Source organism: Meles meles, chromosome 3 (genome assembly GCF_922984935.1).
Source record: "Meles meles chromosome 3, mMelMel3.1 paternal haplotype, whole genome shotgun sequence".
Taxonomy (NCBI): domain Eukaryota; kingdom Metazoa; phylum Chordata; class Mammalia; order Carnivora; family Mustelidae; genus Meles; species Meles meles.
Genome location: NC_060068.1, coordinates 123,681,108 through 123,698,803, shown reverse-complemented (window position 1 = coordinate 123,698,803; position 17,696 = coordinate 123,681,108). Strand labels below are relative to the sequence as shown.

At 51.7% G+C, this 17,696-nt stretch overlaps 1 protein-coding gene across 1 annotated transcript in view; it reads left to right on the top strand.

Annotated features, from left to right (window-relative positions):
• The first annotated feature begins 2,977 nt into the window (after nt 1–2,977).
• KCNIP1 (potassium voltage-gated channel interacting protein 1) overlaps nt 2,978–17,696 on the top strand; it is a 340,350-nt gene continuing 325,631 nt past the window's right edge. Inside the window, exon 1 of the mRNA XM_046000394.1 lies at nt 2,978–3,431. Coding sequence (XP_045856350.1) covers nt 3,344–3,431 — 88 coding nt within the window. The 5' untranslated portion in view covers nt 2,978–3,343. The remainder of the gene's footprint in view (nt 3,432–17,696) is intronic.

The following is a 17,696-nucleotide window of genomic DNA, read 5'->3' as shown; positions in this document are numbered from 1 at the left end:
CTGGGAATGATCTTGGCACACGACACACCTTGCTCACATTTCTGGAGGTTTTGCTGTGTGATATTTTGGGGGTTTCTGTCCCTCTCTGGGCCTGAGTCATTTCTCTGACACAGAGAGTTCAAGTTCTTGACCCTTGCTGGCAACGGAGGAGAGTCTGAAATGTTTCGTATTTGAGTTACGACAAAGGGAGATTAAAAATGGAAGCCTGGGCCAGGATTTTCCATAATCACAAAGGTTTACCAGGACAACTTGAGTTTTATGGGGTGGTGTTAGGATCCAGGGACAGGAGTGACACCGAATAGTGGCAGCAATTGGACAGTGATATTGACCTTTGCATTCACAGAGTGACCTGCTATGCCAGGCACTTTATTTAGCATACTGATTTCATCGAAGCCGCCCCACACGAGGTAAAGATTCTTATTCCCGTTTTGCAGAAGGAAAAGGGTCTGCAGCAGCTGCTAGATTGCAGACCTTAGCATCTCAGACCTGTCTTCAGCCTTTGCACTTGCTATTGCATCAGTAGGAACAGGTTTTACCCCCACACAGCTGTGTGGCTGGTTCAGGTCTCCCTTAAATGTCATTTAATGGGGACAAGTTTTTCTCTGTGACTCTGTAACCGTAGGATCTCCCATCCCTGTCCACCCACTTAGCTCTCTCTTTCTTCAAAGCACAGTCTTGTATGTAGACTCATTGTCTTTCTGTCCTTCCACCACAGGAATGTGACCCCAGTAAGCCCAGGTACTTTGTTTTGTTCCCCACTGTCTGCTCAGAGCCTGGAGCAGAGGCCCGGATGGTTTGTCTTCCACGTTTGTATGCACAGAGTAAACAAGCAGGTGGTCGAATGCCTGGGGCAAAGGGCCACGCTCTTAACCATTACCTGACTTGCCCGGAGCCCTGACTTGCCCGGAGCGGGGACGGGACACTCATTCTTGGGATTTGACAGCTCCCCCAGACCACAGTACTCTGTCTCCTTCTCCTCTGCTTCAAATGACAGGACTCCAGATTCCGGAGCTAGAGCCCTGATGCAAGTCCCCCCCCCCCCCCCCGGACTTCCCTTGTCATCCTGAAACAGATGCTGCCCACAGCCTTCTGGGAGCGCCTCTTCCTGCAGTTTTCTGGCCAGGTTTGAGACAGAAGGCAGAGTTCTGGACCAGCAAATGCCACTGAAGTCACAGCTATTGTTTCTTCTGTTATTTCGATCTTCCGTGTCCATGCCATGCGTAGGATGGAAGAGAGAGGCAGCGGGGTCCAGCTGAGAGTTCTGTCCTGTGACGTTCAGAGGGCAGCACTCTCCATGGCAAATGGTCAGGTGGCCAGCACCGCCCCCCTCAGTCTTTCTCTCAACTCTCTCCTTCTCCTTGGCTCCTGGTGGTGCTGCTCCTTGCTCCTTGCCCATCAGGCATGTTCCACGGTCAAGTACTTCCCTTCCCTTTCTTCACATCTACTGCCCTGTGTATCCATCCCATGAAGATGGAGCAAGGTGAACAAAGTTCACTGGACACCGGATTCTTGACCAGGGCTTAGTGCCTGATGGTGAAAGTACTCCACCGTAAGGTCGAGAAGGCACTGACCCTGTGTGTCTAGTTTGCCTGGCCCAGGGTTTTCTACATCTTAGGAGCTTGGTAAATATTCACATGAATACACGAACCAAAGACCAAATACCATTAACATTACCAGACACCATGTGCCTTTTAACTGGAACTTTCAATCCCTTAAGAAAAAAAGAGAGTGAATAATGGGGCGATTCAAGCTCTAAGACATCAAGCACAATGGGATACTTTCCATCAGGACTCCTCTCTCTGTATGCGTTGTGAGTCATGCTGGTGAGTCAGGCTACTCTGTTTGTGGGCTGTCTCCACGGTCTAGTCTTAGAGCTGAAATTTGATGATGACCCCTCCACCCCCATCCCCGAAGGGCTGGGATTCACTGAGATCACTGAGATTCAAGATTCACTTCCACATGACTCATGGAAGGTGGGGAAGACACTGGACATGGAGCATGAATTCCATTTATCTGGCATTTTATCAACGGGTAGCCCATTCTCTGGCTCATAAGCAATCTATTCTTCTCAAACATCCCAAAGAAACAGCGACCAGGGAGACAAGAGAGGAAGAGAAAGACTTTCCCAGGGTTTGGCTTAGTTCAGCTGATGGGGGATTCTATAACTGTTGTTTGTGTGGCCACAGCGCATCACGGTGATGCTGATGGCCTCCGGAGGAACTTTTGAATCACCAAGGAAAGAAAAGTGTGGATGTCATGGGGAAAGTTCATGCCCTGTGTAGGGGGTGCGATGAGATGTCTGCCGAGGTCCCTTCCAACCTGCACAGTCTGTGGTACTGAATGGCAACCAAATATTTTAATTAAGCCTATTTGCATAGCAGACTTTGTGTTTGCATATGCATTTCATATTTGCATACTGGGTTCCATATTTGCATATCGCCTTGCAGGTTTACTTCCCGGAGTATTGTACTGTAATCAGACTGAATTCTTTTCTGGCATTTTTGTGGAATACTTTCATCAAGGAAAGCGCCAATCCCACTCCTAGCCTGATGACAGTGCACGGACTCTTGGCCAACTTTGAGTCGGAGCGCCTGGAGTTGGAGGTGCTTGGAGGCACTGGCCTCCAAGCTGCTGGTGCCCGGTGGAGGGGGGGTGGGCACGCTGCACAGGACAGCTCCCCGGGGGCTCCCACTCAGCCTGATTTCGTGACGCAAAGCAGGCCGCCGGGCTGCTGCCTACAAACTCTCCACTGAGTGCCGAGCAGCAGCTTTTGGCTCTGTGCGGAGTTCTCCCACATCCCGGTCAGGGCAGGGAGAATTGATCTATTAGATTAACCAGGAAGGAAAGAGCGGGAGAGCGAGCAGGAGGCTGCTGAGCGGAGTGTTTTTGCGTAGCAGTCCCTCCCTTCTGACTCAAGTATTAATTGCTACATTACCACTGCCATGTAAGAAAGACAGTCAGCAAAGCCTGGGAGAATGCCAGCTCCTCCCTCCCTGCTCTGCTCAGCCTCACTCCTCCTTGGTTCCCTCGGAGCGCCCTGTGCCCTGGCAGGATGTCCCTGTCCCAGCCCCAGCGTCCTGAGGTCCTCCCGTGGTGAGGACTTCAGTGGACAGCAGGAGGGGGTAGAGGGAGGGAGGGAGGAAGGGAGCAAACATCGTACCCTGCAGGCTTTCTGGATGCAGAAACCGGACTCACTGCAGAGGCAGCTGTGCTGTTCCCGGAGCTTCTGGGGGACCTCCGCCTCTCAGGGTTTGCCTAGGCGGGCTCCAAGTTCCAGGGCCACGCAAGGTGGGCGCTATTCCTTCTGGGCGCTGACAGCAGAGCCTACCTTCCCTCCACCATCATGAGTGGCTGCTCTAAAAGATGCAAGCTTGGGTTCGTGAAATTTGCCCAGACCATCTTTAAGCTCATCACCGGGACCCTCAGCAAAGGTAGGGAGCCTGGCCTTGACCCTCGTTTTCTTCTTAATGTGGTCTGGCTAGCCACAGTGGCAAGAGCCTTGGGGTGGTGTCTGTGGCTGTTCCGGTGTGCCGGGGTCTCAGAGGACAGCAGGGGGCCAAGGGTGGCTGGGAGTTGGGGTTGCTGACTACCTGGGTCCTGGCTCTGGACGGGCGGGCACCACGCCAGGGAGCTCAGCTGGTCATAATTGCCTGGAACTTTGGAAATGGATTTGGTGGTGTGTGGCTGATTGGCTACAGGCGGGCAAAGGGACAGAACCCTTCTCAGAACACTGGAGGCTGCTTAGCGTGACCGGAGTTTCAAGAAGTTATCCAGGGAGTGTTGTGTCTTGTTGATAAAAGAGAGATTTGATGCGGTGGGCTGTGAGTAATTCTGCAGAACCGAGCTGCTAGAGGAGGCCAGCAGGAGGTGGCGGCGGGGCCGGAGTCCGCCATGCACGGGTGAACACCGGATTCATGTCAGCTCCGGGGGCCAATGCGCCAAGGACTTTCTCTTGCCAGGTTCCAGGGTCCTGCATTTCTGGGCTTTCATCCTCATTCTGCTCCCTGGGACCCCTACTCCTCTGCAGATCCTGCCTGTGTCTGTGTCTGTCTCCTCTGCTCCTCCAAGAACTAGGGCAGCAGAGGACTGGTAGGTTCAACTTCCTGGGCAGCAGGAAGGGTGGTTGCGAACCAGACCTAGGACTGCGTGCACACGAGTCAGCCCCAGGACGTGGAGGGGAGGTTGACTTCTCGGGGCCGTTCCTGTCTCCAGAACCAACCCCCCCCGCCCCCCCCCATTACACTGTGCCAGGGAGGGCGGGGCCTTCAGAGAGACTCTGGCAAAGTTTTTGGAGATAAAATTTGAAGAGAGCAGCAGCATGATGTGGTTTCACTGGCTGAAGAAAAGTCTTTAAATATTCATGCCCTCTTTCGGGAGGAAAGAGTCTTTGGGGGAGATGCATTGGAAGCAGCAGGCCGAGTATTCAGGGAAGAAGGGAGGGCCGCAAAACCTTGACTAGCATTTTTTCAAGTGACAAGGAGGGAAGATGAAGGCTGCGTGTGGCCAGCTGTGATGACGCGGACCACATGTTCCCCGTCCTGGAGGTCCGGCCTGGAGCAAACCGAACTGCAAATATCAGGGGGAGGGGTGCTGAGTTCTGCCTAGCTCCTTCCTCAGCCCCATCATCACCCAGGATCTGCCTCCATATTTCTCAAATAGGGTGCTGCACCTCCAGGACGCCCAGGGAGACCAACAGCCCAAGGCTGAGGATCAGGCTGCGGGCAGGTTTCCTGGGGCCCACGTGGGATGGACAGAGGTGAGGAGCTGAGAGCCAGGATTGAAGGATGCCCCAGAGTTCTCCCCGAGATTCAATCCCTCCAAACAGGATTTTCTCCCCATGTCACGGATTACAGGATCTCAGGGGATGAGGAGTGAGGGGAAGCACCCCATCTCAGCCTTTGCTTCCCAGAGGTTGAGCAGAAAGAGCTTTGGCCCACACTCAGGAAACTGAGATCTCACCTCTGGCTTTGCTCCCTGTGTGGGCCTCAGTCTCTCTGAGCCTCAGTTTCTTCATCTGTATAATGGGTCCATTACCAGCAAGCTGTTTACCTTCCCCTATGGTTGCAAGGATCCAGGGAAGCTGAGACACAAGACCCCTCTATGGACTGCATTGCAGTGACCGGATGTGAGGGTGCTGTCAGGGACTGAGATGGGCATGGGTCTGGAGAGGGTGGCCTAGGCCATGCCATCTGCAGGAACAGGGTCAAAGGCCTTCAATGTAGCTGGCTGCAGGTGGATCTGTGCTCTCCAGGCAGCTCCAGACGGGAGACACCACAGCAACGGAGTTAAGTATGAGAAAATGAGTCAGTCACGGGGAGAGAAAACATGCAGAAGTGTGTGTGTGTGTGTGTGTGTGTGTGTGTGTGTGTAAGAGAGAAAGAGAGGCTAGGTGGCTATTTGAATAAATGAACAGGAAGATATTGTCTTTTGCATATTTTCCTACAACCATTTGCTGAAGATTTATTTACTGAGCGCCTATCCTGCGCCACACTAATTGCTGGACACTGGGCACGTGGAGAATATGACACAAGTCCTCCAGCAGGACACGTACACTCTGGTGGGGCACAGGCTGAAAACCAGACACCAGGCAGAGTGCAGAGATGGAGGCAGGCCTGGGGGCCAGAGCCAGAGGCTCGTCTGAAAGTGGCATCAGCTGAGATGAGGAGGAGGGCAGGACTGGGCAGGGGGAGGCATGGGGAACAGCATAGGAGTGTCAGTCTCCGTAGAGAAGCCAGACAGCAGGTCAGGACGGCCTCCTCCCTCCGCTCAGAATCCCAGAGACTAGGGCCCATGGAACACAGAAAGGGCTCCACAGGGACCAGCACTGGGAACCTAGTGGCCACCTAGCCTTTCACTGACCCATATCCGTATTGAGTTTCCTATAGCCAGGGCTCAGGGAGGAGGCCCACGGTGGGCATTGCGGCAGGATCACGTCTCTCCACTCTGCAGGGAGCATCGAGTGTTTACACAGCCCTGGCTCTGTGCCAGGCACGCGTTGGGATACTAGCGTTTTGCCCAACCCAGGTGTTTGTTAAATATTTGTTAAATAAATGACCATGGGAGCAGGGCCAGGACTGGAGCATGGGGAGCAAAGCAGGTCTTTCTTATGCATAGGCCAGCCCTGGTGACTAGATTATATCCTTCACCGACACATTGCAGTAGCTTAATGATCGTTGGGTTTAACTGTGACTTCACTTACTCATTACTCATTGCACAGGGGCCTCGAATTGCAATAATCCAACCGTTAAACGGATTTTTCTTTGTCGCTTTCCGAATTGAGGAATGTAAAGATTCTACAAGACCAGGCACCTCCTGCTGGTCACGGGGGCAACTCGCTATTTCTTACCTGCCTTGGAAATACCTGGAGGACCGGGAGGGTCACGTCCACCCCTCCCTGTCCTTCCATGCCTGGACCACAGCCACGTCCCCTTATTGTAGCCATCCCCTCTCCCACTGGTCTATGCTGCAGGTGGCTCAGACTTGGCTCACCAATGCCCTTTTCAGAGATGAACTGACCAAGTTCTCCTGCTCACACAACTCCTTGACCTTGAGCTTTTCCTCTATAGCTCTGATCACGATCTGTGATCTGTTTCTTTTAAAAATATGTTTGCTAAAGGGTGTCTTCCCCACCGGACTTGAGGTCTGTAAGGGCAGAGATCACATGGGCTTTTCCTCATCACTATGGCCAGTGCCAGGCCTGGAGTGGATGCTTTGCTGATAGCATGAAGTTACTGAAGCAGCCCCTTGGGGCACAGACATCCATCCACCAGGAATCCGAAAGGATGTGTAGAGTGTGGATTTCCAGGACGCACTGTGCAAGGTGTCCCAGAGGTGCTTGGTAAACGCTCTCTGAACTCTGTCCACTGCAAGGCCCAATCTGTGACCAGAGAGTGAGCCTCCTGCCAGACAGATGGCTCAGAACCATGCCTGAGTATTCTCAGTGTCTCGGGAAGGGCATGTAATTATCCCGCAAGAGAGGAGGCGAGGTGGGGGAGATCTGGCACGCCCATCCCTGCTCCTTCAGCTTGACTCTGACTTGCTCTACGTCCCGAATTTCTCCAAAACTTAAAGAATGAGTTTCTCTCTCTTTTAAACAAAACAAAACAAAACAAATTTGTCAACCACTTAGGCGGTGGGAAGGACAGTGAGTTGCCAGACTGGGACACAGGCCAGGAAGTCTCCTGCAGGGTCCCTCACCTCCCTGGCCTCAGTGACTGAATCTAGAAAATGGGATCACAATGCCCTCCTTACAGGATTAAACAAGAGTATGGCTCTAAACCTCCCCTGCATACTAAATTCCCGGGAAGTGTTCACTGATGGGATTGCAGTTATCAGCTGATCCCCAGCACTGTGAGTGCCTCAGGGTAGGCGCTCCACCTCACTAACCATGGGTTTCTTCCCAGCTGGCACAGACTCTGAGAGTGGTCTATCTAGAATATTCTATTCCTCTCTCTAGAACTTGCTTTCCTAAGGTCCCACCTTAGGAGATCGACCTCTGAGCCCTTTCCCATACCCAGTTCCCCTATTAGGAGTAAAGAGCATGACTCCCAGAGCCAGGCCTTCTCTGGCTCTTTAACTTAGCAGCCCAGCTCCTGGCTTAGACAGTCGGTTAACCCCAGGGTCTGGGGAACCTGCCTGGTTCTCTTCCTATACAGCCAGCTCCCCAGCTGCTTCCCAGAGACCCTGGGACCGTGGGTGGGAACCCAAGTCGTGCAGGCCCCCTCTGGGTGGGGAGGTTTCAATCCATCTCCTTCCGCATTTGGGGAACCCATCTGTCACCCCAGACACAGATGGCAAAGCCAAAGCCAGCAGGAGGGAAGAATTCAATCCCAGAGAGCTTCCAGTTGTCCAGGCCACCCGCATGGCTGCAGGGTGGGAAGGGGGTGGATGGGCTGACCTTGTAAGATTTATCTCAAGGACAATGCCCTAGAGCCCGAACTCCCCTCTCCCACCCTGGCCCGGGGTTTCTCTGTGTGCTTCAGACCTGTCACAGACACGCTGTTCCTCTTGCCTCCTCTTCTGGAGGAACTGACCTTGAACTTGGCTCTGCCTTCAGGCAGGCCTAGCTTGAGTCCCAGCTCTGTCATCTAACAGCTGTGTGAGCTTGGGTGAGGTACACACCCCCTCCCCCCAGCCGAGGCTCATTCCTTTAATTGGAGGTAATAATAAACCCAGTGCAAACGTTGTATTATAACTCAGTAAGGATGACAGGAGTGACAGGCTGTGGCTAGTAAGGCTGGTGGTGAGTTCCTCCCTACCGAGCTGTGCCCTCGGCGCCTCTCCTATCTTGGCCCAGTCCTGACCTTGGGAGGAGGGGTTGCAATCACCATTTTACCAGGTAAGGAGATTGACCAGGTGGTCCAGCTGGCAATTAGTGGCAGAGTAGGGATCAGAACCCAAGTCCTACTGGGGCCAGGAGTAGGCACTTGTCTCTCTTCTACTCCATGGGGTTAGAGAAGACACCCCTGAGGGGATTGCTCCCCACCTTGTCACTGGCAAAGAGTGCCCCAGCCTCCCATGCAATTTATGGGAAATTTATGGAAATGAATCCCATAATTTTGTAGGTGGCTTTGTCAAGAACCGTTATGCCAACTGGGGTTTTTTACAGAAGCCACCAGTCTTCCAAAGGGTTGTGACAAATTCCTTAATGCGGCATGGCCTGGGTTAAGGAATGAGTTTTACCGGGAATAGAACATTCTGTAGGCCAAGGTCAGCAAGACAACCACATACATGCTCTTCCAAAATCACTGTCACCCCTCAGATAGGTACACTGGGACCAAGACACCTGCCAGGCATCGAATGGGCTTCAAGTCCATGAGCGACCCGCCCCACCACTCTCCCTTCTTACAGGGCAAATGTGAGGAGTCATCATGTCAGTGTGGAAATACACAACGTTTTAGGCACCAGACACCTCGGAATTGAGAGACTGACTCTTTACTAGAATTCTCTGGGAAAGCAATAGCCTTGCCCTAGGAAACTTGGGGCCTATGAGATGTGACAGAGCCCCCTGCCAAAAGGAGGAGCCACCTGTTCCACAAGCAGCTCTGCTTGTGTGCACTTGCCCACCACCTCAAGTCCCAGCGAGCTCACTGTCCTGGCAGCACAGGCCAGCACTGGGTCACGTTAGGACAGTCCTACTCCCTGGTTGCGTCCAGGAAGCTCTGAGTGCTTGACCTTGTCATAGGCAGAAAGTTAAATCACTGGGGGTTCTGGTCTACTCCTGCCTCTCCAGTCACAGACAGCACCCGCTGGTGTGGGGACCAAGTTCGCCTGGGCTCGCCCCACACCCGCTGGCCCTCATCCTAGCCTACCTGTCTCCTATCCTTGCCTCCCTATGCTACGCACATCACTCCCTCACCCATTTCCCTGGCCAGGTGCTCTCTGGGGTCTCCCATAGTCCCACTGCAGCCTCCTGCCACCTGCCACGGCTGTCCTTCTTTGGGGCCACTTGGCCCCTCTTCCATTCCAGTTTTCTAATGCTTTGCGAGATTGGCCATGGCTGACCAGTGTCCCCTTGGTGTCTATCTGCACCCCAACCAGGAGGACAAGAGGGAGGACCCAGGCTCTGAGGATCCCATGGAAGGGCAGAGGGTTGGGGAAAAGAGAGGAAGCAGAAGATGAGTTGGCAGAGCTCCCTAGGGTCAACAGGAAGGAAAGGAGGTCAGGACCCCAGGAAAAGATGTGAGGGAAGGTGTTTACCCCCACCAGTAACCACCTTCCCTATATTCCTCACAGATCCCCAGTCTGGAGGCAGAAGAAAGCCTTCCTCCGATTGGGGTGAGGCCCTGGCAGGAGGGCCATGAACACAAAGCTAACCCTGGTCCTCTCTGGTTGAAGCCACTTTGGCGCCAAACCCGAGTTTGAATCCAAATCTTTGCATTTGCTCACTGAGCGGGCGGCTTCCTTCTCTGGGCCTCAGTTTCTTCAACTCTAAAATGAGGGAGTTACTGATGTCGAAGGTCCCACCCAGTTTTAGAGTTTTAACATCTGCTACCCATAATTGCAACACTCCTCACGGCCGCACTCTAAGCTCGGTGCATGTGCGGGAGCACGGATAGGTGCAGTGCTCGAGTCGCCCTGTGTGCCAAAGAGAAATTTGGAGCTTCAGAGAGGGAAGGGCCTGGCTCTGAGTCACACAGCCAGCAGGGGACAGAGCCAGAAGTGGAAGTCAGGCTGTCTGTCTCCATGTTCCTGCTTTGGCTCCCACATTTCATGCCCTCCGTTTCTAATAAAACTCAGATCCTGGATAGGAAAGCAAAGACGACAAAGCCAATGCTTCCTCCATTGGTCCGAGAGGAGAGGCAGGCTCTTTCAGAGATCACGGTGTCAAGCCCTCTGTTCTGACTCAAGCATCACAATTCAGAGAATGCCCCTGAGACCCAAGTCTCCCATCCACACCACAAACCATCACCACAGGCCATCTTTTCCAGCCAAACAACAGAAAATAGGGGAGAACCGGCTAGACAGCCCAGCCTGCAAGGACAGGAAAGAATGGAAACAGCACCGTGCCAGCCTTCCCTCCATAACGGCAGGCTGGCCGGCCTCCACTTCTGGCTGGAAGGAGGTGGGCTGGACACAGAGGCAGAGAACTGGGCGGGCGTCAGGGAGGGAGATGTGATTCTGATGCCTGTGTCTTCAAGGCTGGGGTTAGCCTACTCTAATTTTCTTTCTGTAATCTTTTGATTAACCTTGGGCCAGTCTGGGTGGCATTTTTCAAACCATCTACACTTTGGCAGACAGAGCCAAGCCCGGGCTTGCTGCTCACTATCTGCGAGCATCAGCTGGGAAGCAGCGGCTGTCACTCAGAGCCTGGGAGGACAGGAGGCACACTGGCCAGGGAAGGCACTGGCATCCTTGTGCCAGTTAACCCTGTCCATGCTTCCCAAGCCCAGAGACAGCAGCCTGTCATGCCAAACTCAACAGGCACGTGCAAAGAAGATTATTTGCCACGGTCCCTTGAGTGCTCTTTATTTGCTGGGGCTTTCTGAGGATCCCTACATTCAGTCCAGCATGAGTCCTGCAAGTCCCACATTCTGACTATTCCCACCTGAGGATGGGAGAGGCAGAATAACTTCCCAGGGTCACAGAGCCAAATGGGGACCCAAGTCTCCATGCAGTCCTGAAGGAACACCGTCTCGGTCAAATGAATCCTTCGGCACAGTCACCCCCTGGTATAGACAGAACCACCTCCCCAATTCATTGTTGGAGCCCAAACCCCCATGTGCCTAGATTTGGAGATAGCACCTTAAAACAGGTAATCAAGGTTAAATGAGCTCATGGGGGTGGGGCTGTGATCAGATGGGACTGGTGTCCTTATAAAAAGAAAGGCACCAACAGGGAAAGGGCCACGCGGGTTCCCAGGGGTCCTCTGCCAGCAGAGGAGGGAGTCTCAACGTGCCAGGACTTTGATCTTGGACTTCCAGCCTCCAGAACCACAAAAAAATCAGTTTCTCGGAAGCCACCCAGTCCGTGGTATCGTGCTATGACCGCCCTCAGGAAGTAACACACCCTCAGAGACAATTCTCCGCCCAGTATCCTTCTCCATAATTTTTACTGTAGTAAATATTTTTAACATCCTATTTACCATTTTTACTATTTTCAAGTGCATAGCTCAGTGTCAGTAAGCACATTTGCTTTCCTGCTCAACCATGCCCTCCGTCCCTCTCCAGAACTTCTCAGCATGGCAAACTGAAGCTGTGTCCTCATTAAATGCTAGACCCCTGTTCTTGTGTCCCCCAGCCCTGGCAACCACCAATATCCTTTCTAGCTGTACATATCTGTCTGTTCTAGGTGCCATGTGTCACGGAATCATGAGGTAGGTGTCCTTTTGTGTCTGGCTTCTTTCACTCAAGTCTTAACCATGTATGTGTCAGAATTTCCTTCCTTTTGAAGGCTGAATAATATTCCATGTGTCACAGACCATCATTTTTTTTACCCGTTCATCCACTGCTATTCATCCAATTCCATATTCTGAGAATACAAAAGGGATCTCATTATCCCCTCATTCACAATGCTGCCTCCAGTGGTTTCTAGACACATCTGGGGTCAAATGCAGACTTTTCTTGGGGACCTCCAGGCTTTGCTAGATCTGCCCTCTGCATTCATATCCTTCACCTCCGGTCTCCTCCCTGCACTGCACCCCAACCACCGGGCCCTGCTGTTCTTCCTGCTGGCACAGCGACCTCCGCCTCTGGAGCCTCACAGTTATGGGGACCTCCCCTGGACACCGTGTCAGAGCTCACCTGGATCTGTTGGGCACTTCCCCTCCTGTGCAGCCCCCACTTCCTCAGCCCCCTCCCCCGACACCCAACACGCTCATCAGGCACTTTCTATTAATGTTGCCTTGTTTTCCCCACAGCACTTCCTACTTATGCAATGACATTACCCACTGATTCACCTGTTTCCCGTCTGGCTCGCCCACAAAGAGCTCAGTTCCATGAGGGGAGGGACTGTTCTGGCCATCGCCACTTTCCCAGTAGTCGGTGCAGGGCCTGGGACATGGCAGGACTCAGTGGAGGCTGAGGGGTCAAAAAGGCAGGTGAGAAGCCTTAGCCCCAGGGAAGCCCACCCAGCAAGCAGGCTGCTAAACTGGCCTTGAATTTGGGCCTCCGAATCCTCTTCCCTTTCCCCAAGACCTCTGCTCTACCTTCCTGTTAAAGGTACTGGTTCTCTACTCCACCTCCAGATGTCTGTCTGTCCATCCATACTTACCTTTTAGCAAGGCCACTAGTGATCCTGTGATAGGACGTGAAGACCTGAGCCATCTGTCTGGCTCCTTAGTCCCCATCCTGAGAGCTGCCCCTTCCTGTCACTGCAGCTATGGGCCCTTTAGTTAATCTTTGATTTATTCTTCCCATGGAAGGAGAGTAGTGTTGCCACGGGGAAAGGACTGGCGTTATTTTCCATTCTGCCCTCTGCTCCGTTCAGCTGGGAGGCTCCTCTGTGAGTGTGTGAAGTGACCATTCCCGGGGAAAGACTTCTGGGGGCTGCAGACACAGCTGGCTCCCCGGCCCATGCTCCAGCCCTTGGGGATCCAGGACCCTCTGGGAACATGATTTTGGGAGTTCATTAGACTCCAAAGCCAACTATTACCCTCTGGAAGCTGATTGACCTTCAGAATTCCCATCTCTTCTTTGAATCTTGCTTTCTGCTGGAATGTGGACACAATAATATCAGTCTTGCAGGTTTAGTGAAGTAATGCATTTAAGGGTTCCGTGCAATGCTATGTCATATAAAAAGCTCAACAAATGTTTATTTTTATGTGTTATTTTTATGTGTTATTGCTGTTTATAAGAACTCAGGTTAGGTCTCCTCTCCTCTGTATACTAGTCAAACCTCATGGGTGTCTGAAAATGGCTGGTTGACTGAAATCATCATCTGGGCCAGAAGAGCGCCCAAGACGCCTCCAGCACTCTCTTCACCTTCCCTCTCCTTGCCGAGAAGCAGAGTATCGTGGCAGAGAGCCTTATCCGAGGCAGATGGGACAGGAGGGTTATCATTCCATTCAAGAATGGGCTTAGCACCTAGAGCCTTCAAAACCCACTCAGTCCATGGGGCACCAGGGGTGACTCCATCGGTTAAGCATTTGCCTTCAGCTCAGGTCGTCATCATCTCTGCTCAGCCGGGAGTCCGCTTCTCCCCTTCTCCCTCTCCCTCTGCCCCTACTCCCCAATTGTGCTCGCTCTCTCTCTCTCTCTCTCTCTCATGCTCTCTGTCTCAAATAAATTAATAAAATAGAAAGAAAGGAAGGAAGGAAGGAAGGTAGGAAGAAAGAAAGAAAGAACGAATGAACGCACGCATTCAGTCCAGTCCCTTCCCAGTCCCTGCCCATCACAGTGAACAGTCTCCACCTGGTGAGAAATAAGAAGTATGGAAATGAAACTGTAGCTTTATAAGCCTAAAACCTGAGTGTTACAACATCTCTTGTGGCCTGGGTCAGACTCCCCTAAGAACGCCTCTACCCTGGAAGGGGGAAACTGGGCCCCAAGTCTCAAAGCCTCAGTGCACATGGGCTCGGGCGGGACATTTAGCAGTATTTGGTGATCTGAAGCCCAGAAATGATGAGAACCTGCCATGGCCTGCTGGCCTGTCGCACTGGGCACTGTGGAGTAGAAGGCAGGCATGGGGGTCCCCAGCGCTAACCAGCACGCACACGTTGTAATTTTGACCTTGACGCCCTCCCCACAAGCTGCTGAGAGCCTGATGGTGGCCAGCATGAGAAGGGAAGTCAAGGCCACCAGGCAAGTGACCAGCATGAGACTCCTCCTAACACTCCACCCCCACCTCTTCCGTGTCCAGATGGGGAAACTGAGACCAGAGCAAGGCACACCCGTGACATAGGTACCTTGAGGCAGAGCCTGGGGGCTGGCAGCTGGGGGCACCGGGAGGAAGAGAGAGCCAGTGCCCTGCAGAGGTGTGACCGGGGTGAAGAGAGAGCCGGCACCAGCATATGGCTCTTGCTCTTCAAGTCCCCACAGTCAGTGACTTTGGCTGAGACAGAACATTTCTCTGGCTGTGACCCTGTGCCTTCTTCTCTTGACCTTATGTCCTCTTCTGTAGCATGGCCTCCTGAGTCTCTCTCCTGTGCCCTGGCTTGTCTTTTAAATTCCAGGCCTGCAGGAGAGTCCCCAGCTGAACCATGAGCTCATGGAGGACAGGGACCCTATCTTAGTTATTTAAGAATGGCCAGCACCCAGCACAAGGCATGATGCAAAGTAGGGGCTCAAAGGATAGAAGAAGAAAAAAAAAAGGAAGGAAAGGAGGAAGGAAGGGAAGGAGGACAAATCATAAACCCTTCTGTATGGATGTCTTCCTCTGCCTCTACTCCATCCTTATAAAAGCACAGCAGGCCTCTCACTTACCTTCTTTCCGTTTCTCTATCTCCCCAGTCTCACATCCTGAAGTTATCTCGCTCACTGTCGATCATTTCTGGCCCGCATTCATCCTGGCACTGTCTTCCCATTCTCAGCACTGTCCCTGAAGTCCACACCGTCACCGTGTCCCAGCTGCTTTGCTACTGAGGCCTGCAGCCTGCATGTCCTCTGTTTCTCTCTGTCCTGCCCCTCCACACCACGGGCAGACAGAGTCAGGGTCCGTCCAGTTCTTCCACCTGGGAGCCGAAACCTGTTCTAAGCAGGTGATCAGAGATGTGCACGGAGACTGGTAGGCAGGGGTGCTCATCATGGGTATTACATTGTAATAATGAACCATCGGAGACCAGCTAGACTCTAGTCCAAAGAGTAGATTAAAAACATTCTTGCTCGGGGCACCTGGGTGGCTCAGTGGGTTAAGCCTCTGCCTTCGGCTCAGGTCATGATCTCAGATTTCTGGGATCGAGCCCCGCATCGGGCTCTCTGCTCAGCAGGGAGACTGTTCCTCCCTCTCTCTCTCTGCCTGCTTCTCTGCCTACCTGTGATCTCTGTCTGTCAAATAAATAAATAAAATCTTTAAAAAAAAAAAATTCCTGCTCATCTATCTGATAAAGCAATATTAAGTCTTCGAAAAATTATTTTGAGGACTACTTAAAAATAAGCAAAAATGCTCTTAACATAATATTAGGTAAAAAAAAAATCAGGATACAAAACTGTATATACAATGAGGGTCCAATCTGTGAATAGATATGTGTACAGAAAAGTGAAATAGAAAAAAAAATAAACTGAAGTATTAGCATGGGTTTCAGTTGTACTTAAAGGCTATGTTTTAAAGTTCTCCGTGATGCTTATCTCTATCATCTACCTTGTCTCCAATAAGCATGTATATTTAATCAGACCATAAAGAAATCATTTGCTGAATATACATCTGCAGGTTTTTACTTCTTCCCGAGTTCTTCAGTGACAGCCGTGCTTTCCCTACCTCGACATGCAGCCTTCCTATCCGTGCTGGAGCACTCCCTGGACTTCTCGGCCTGGCTCTCAGGGACATGGCCTCAGCCCACTTGCTGCTCCTGGCTCCCCACCTCCTTCCACGATCTCCTCCAGCCAGATGGGCTCCCACATGGTTTCCAAACCAGACTTGTGTTTTATGTCCCTGAACCTAACTCTCCCATGATTCATTTTTTTTAAGAGATTATTTATTTACTTTCTTATTTGAGAGAGAGCAGGAGCAAGGGAGAGGAGCAGAGGCAGGGAGAAGCAGACTCCCTGCTGAGAAAGGAGCCAGATGTGGGACTCGATCCTGGGATCGAGGACCCTGGGATCATGACCTGAGCCGAAAGCAGATGCTTAACCCCCTGAGACACCCAGATGCCTCTCCAATGATTCCAAAAAACAAACACACACACACATACAGAGAGACAGACAGAAAAAAGAGAAGGAATACAAATACAGCAAAATATTGACAACAGTTTGTGAACCATGTTCATGCTCCTTGTACTAATTTTGCAAGACTTTTATAGTTGGACACTTTTAAAATTAAAAGTAGGGGGAAATAAAGGAGCAATATAATGTTATGTTAAAGATATAGGCTTTGCTTTGAAATAAGCTAAGTTTATTTTTCTAAGATTTTTTTTTTTTTTTAATTTGACAAAGAGAGACACAGGGAGAGAGGGAACACAAGCAGGGGGAATGGAAGAGGGAGAAACAGACTTCCCATCCCCCACCCCCAGCAGGGAGCCCAACGCAGGGCTAGATCCCAGGACCCCAGGATCATGACCAGAGCCAAAAGCAGACGATTAACGACTGAGCTACCTAGGCGCCCCAATAACCTGAGTTTAAATGCCAGTTCTGCTAACAAGGCAGCAGTGACCTGAAGCAAGTTGCTTACTTTCTAGGTCTCAGGTTTTTTTGTTGGTAAAAGGAGGATAATGAAAATCATAGTGTATTTCTGTCCTACAGTTGCCTGGAGAATGAAATAAATGTGTGCAAAGGGCTTGGTGAAGAGTCTGGCACACCCTTGAGCAAAGTGAACTCTTAGTACTAGTGTTAAATATAGAAATCAGATTCTGAACAGCGATGTTATCCGTGACACCTTCTACCTCCCAAGGCAACTCGGCCCTTGGTTAACTGCTGGGGCTTGGAAATCTTTTGCTTATGTGATTCTTTCCCTGCCTCTGGCCCGGAGCTGCCAGAACACAGTACAGTTCCCACTGGCATCCGCACCTCCAAGTCTTGGCACAGCATCCTGCATCAAGGAGGCAGCCAATCCGCGCACAAAACCCCAGATGTGGAACTCCAAGGGCTCAGGGTGCACTTTTAAGAAAGTCCTTCTCATCTGATACGAGTTGTAATTTTGCTGATGCAGCCGCTCTGTTCCTCTGGGCTTCCTGGAGACGAGGCATCACCTTGATAAATTAGCTGTGGATATAGGCGTCCTGTAACTGGCATGGAAATGCAATTTAATTTCCAATTAAGCCTGATTTCTGGGCCAAGGGATTTGCCTGCCTCACACTTGGAGGATTATTCCAGCCAGATCTCTTGTCAGTGATGATGGTTCTCCCAAGAAGAGGACTTTCATGGAAACTGTCCATGGCCCCTGGTTGGTTCAGCCAGGCAGAGATGTGGCCCCCTAGAGATGTGGCCCCTGTATGTAGGCATTGCTTTTCCTCAGGAACTAGGTTTATACAAGTATATTCAAGAGACAGGGAGTTTGTTGCGCCTGGAATGTTTAAGATGGAGTAGACCTAGGGGCGCCTGGGTGGCTCAGTGGGTTAAAGCCTCTGCCTTTCGCTCAGGTCATGATCCCAGGGTCCTGGGATCAAG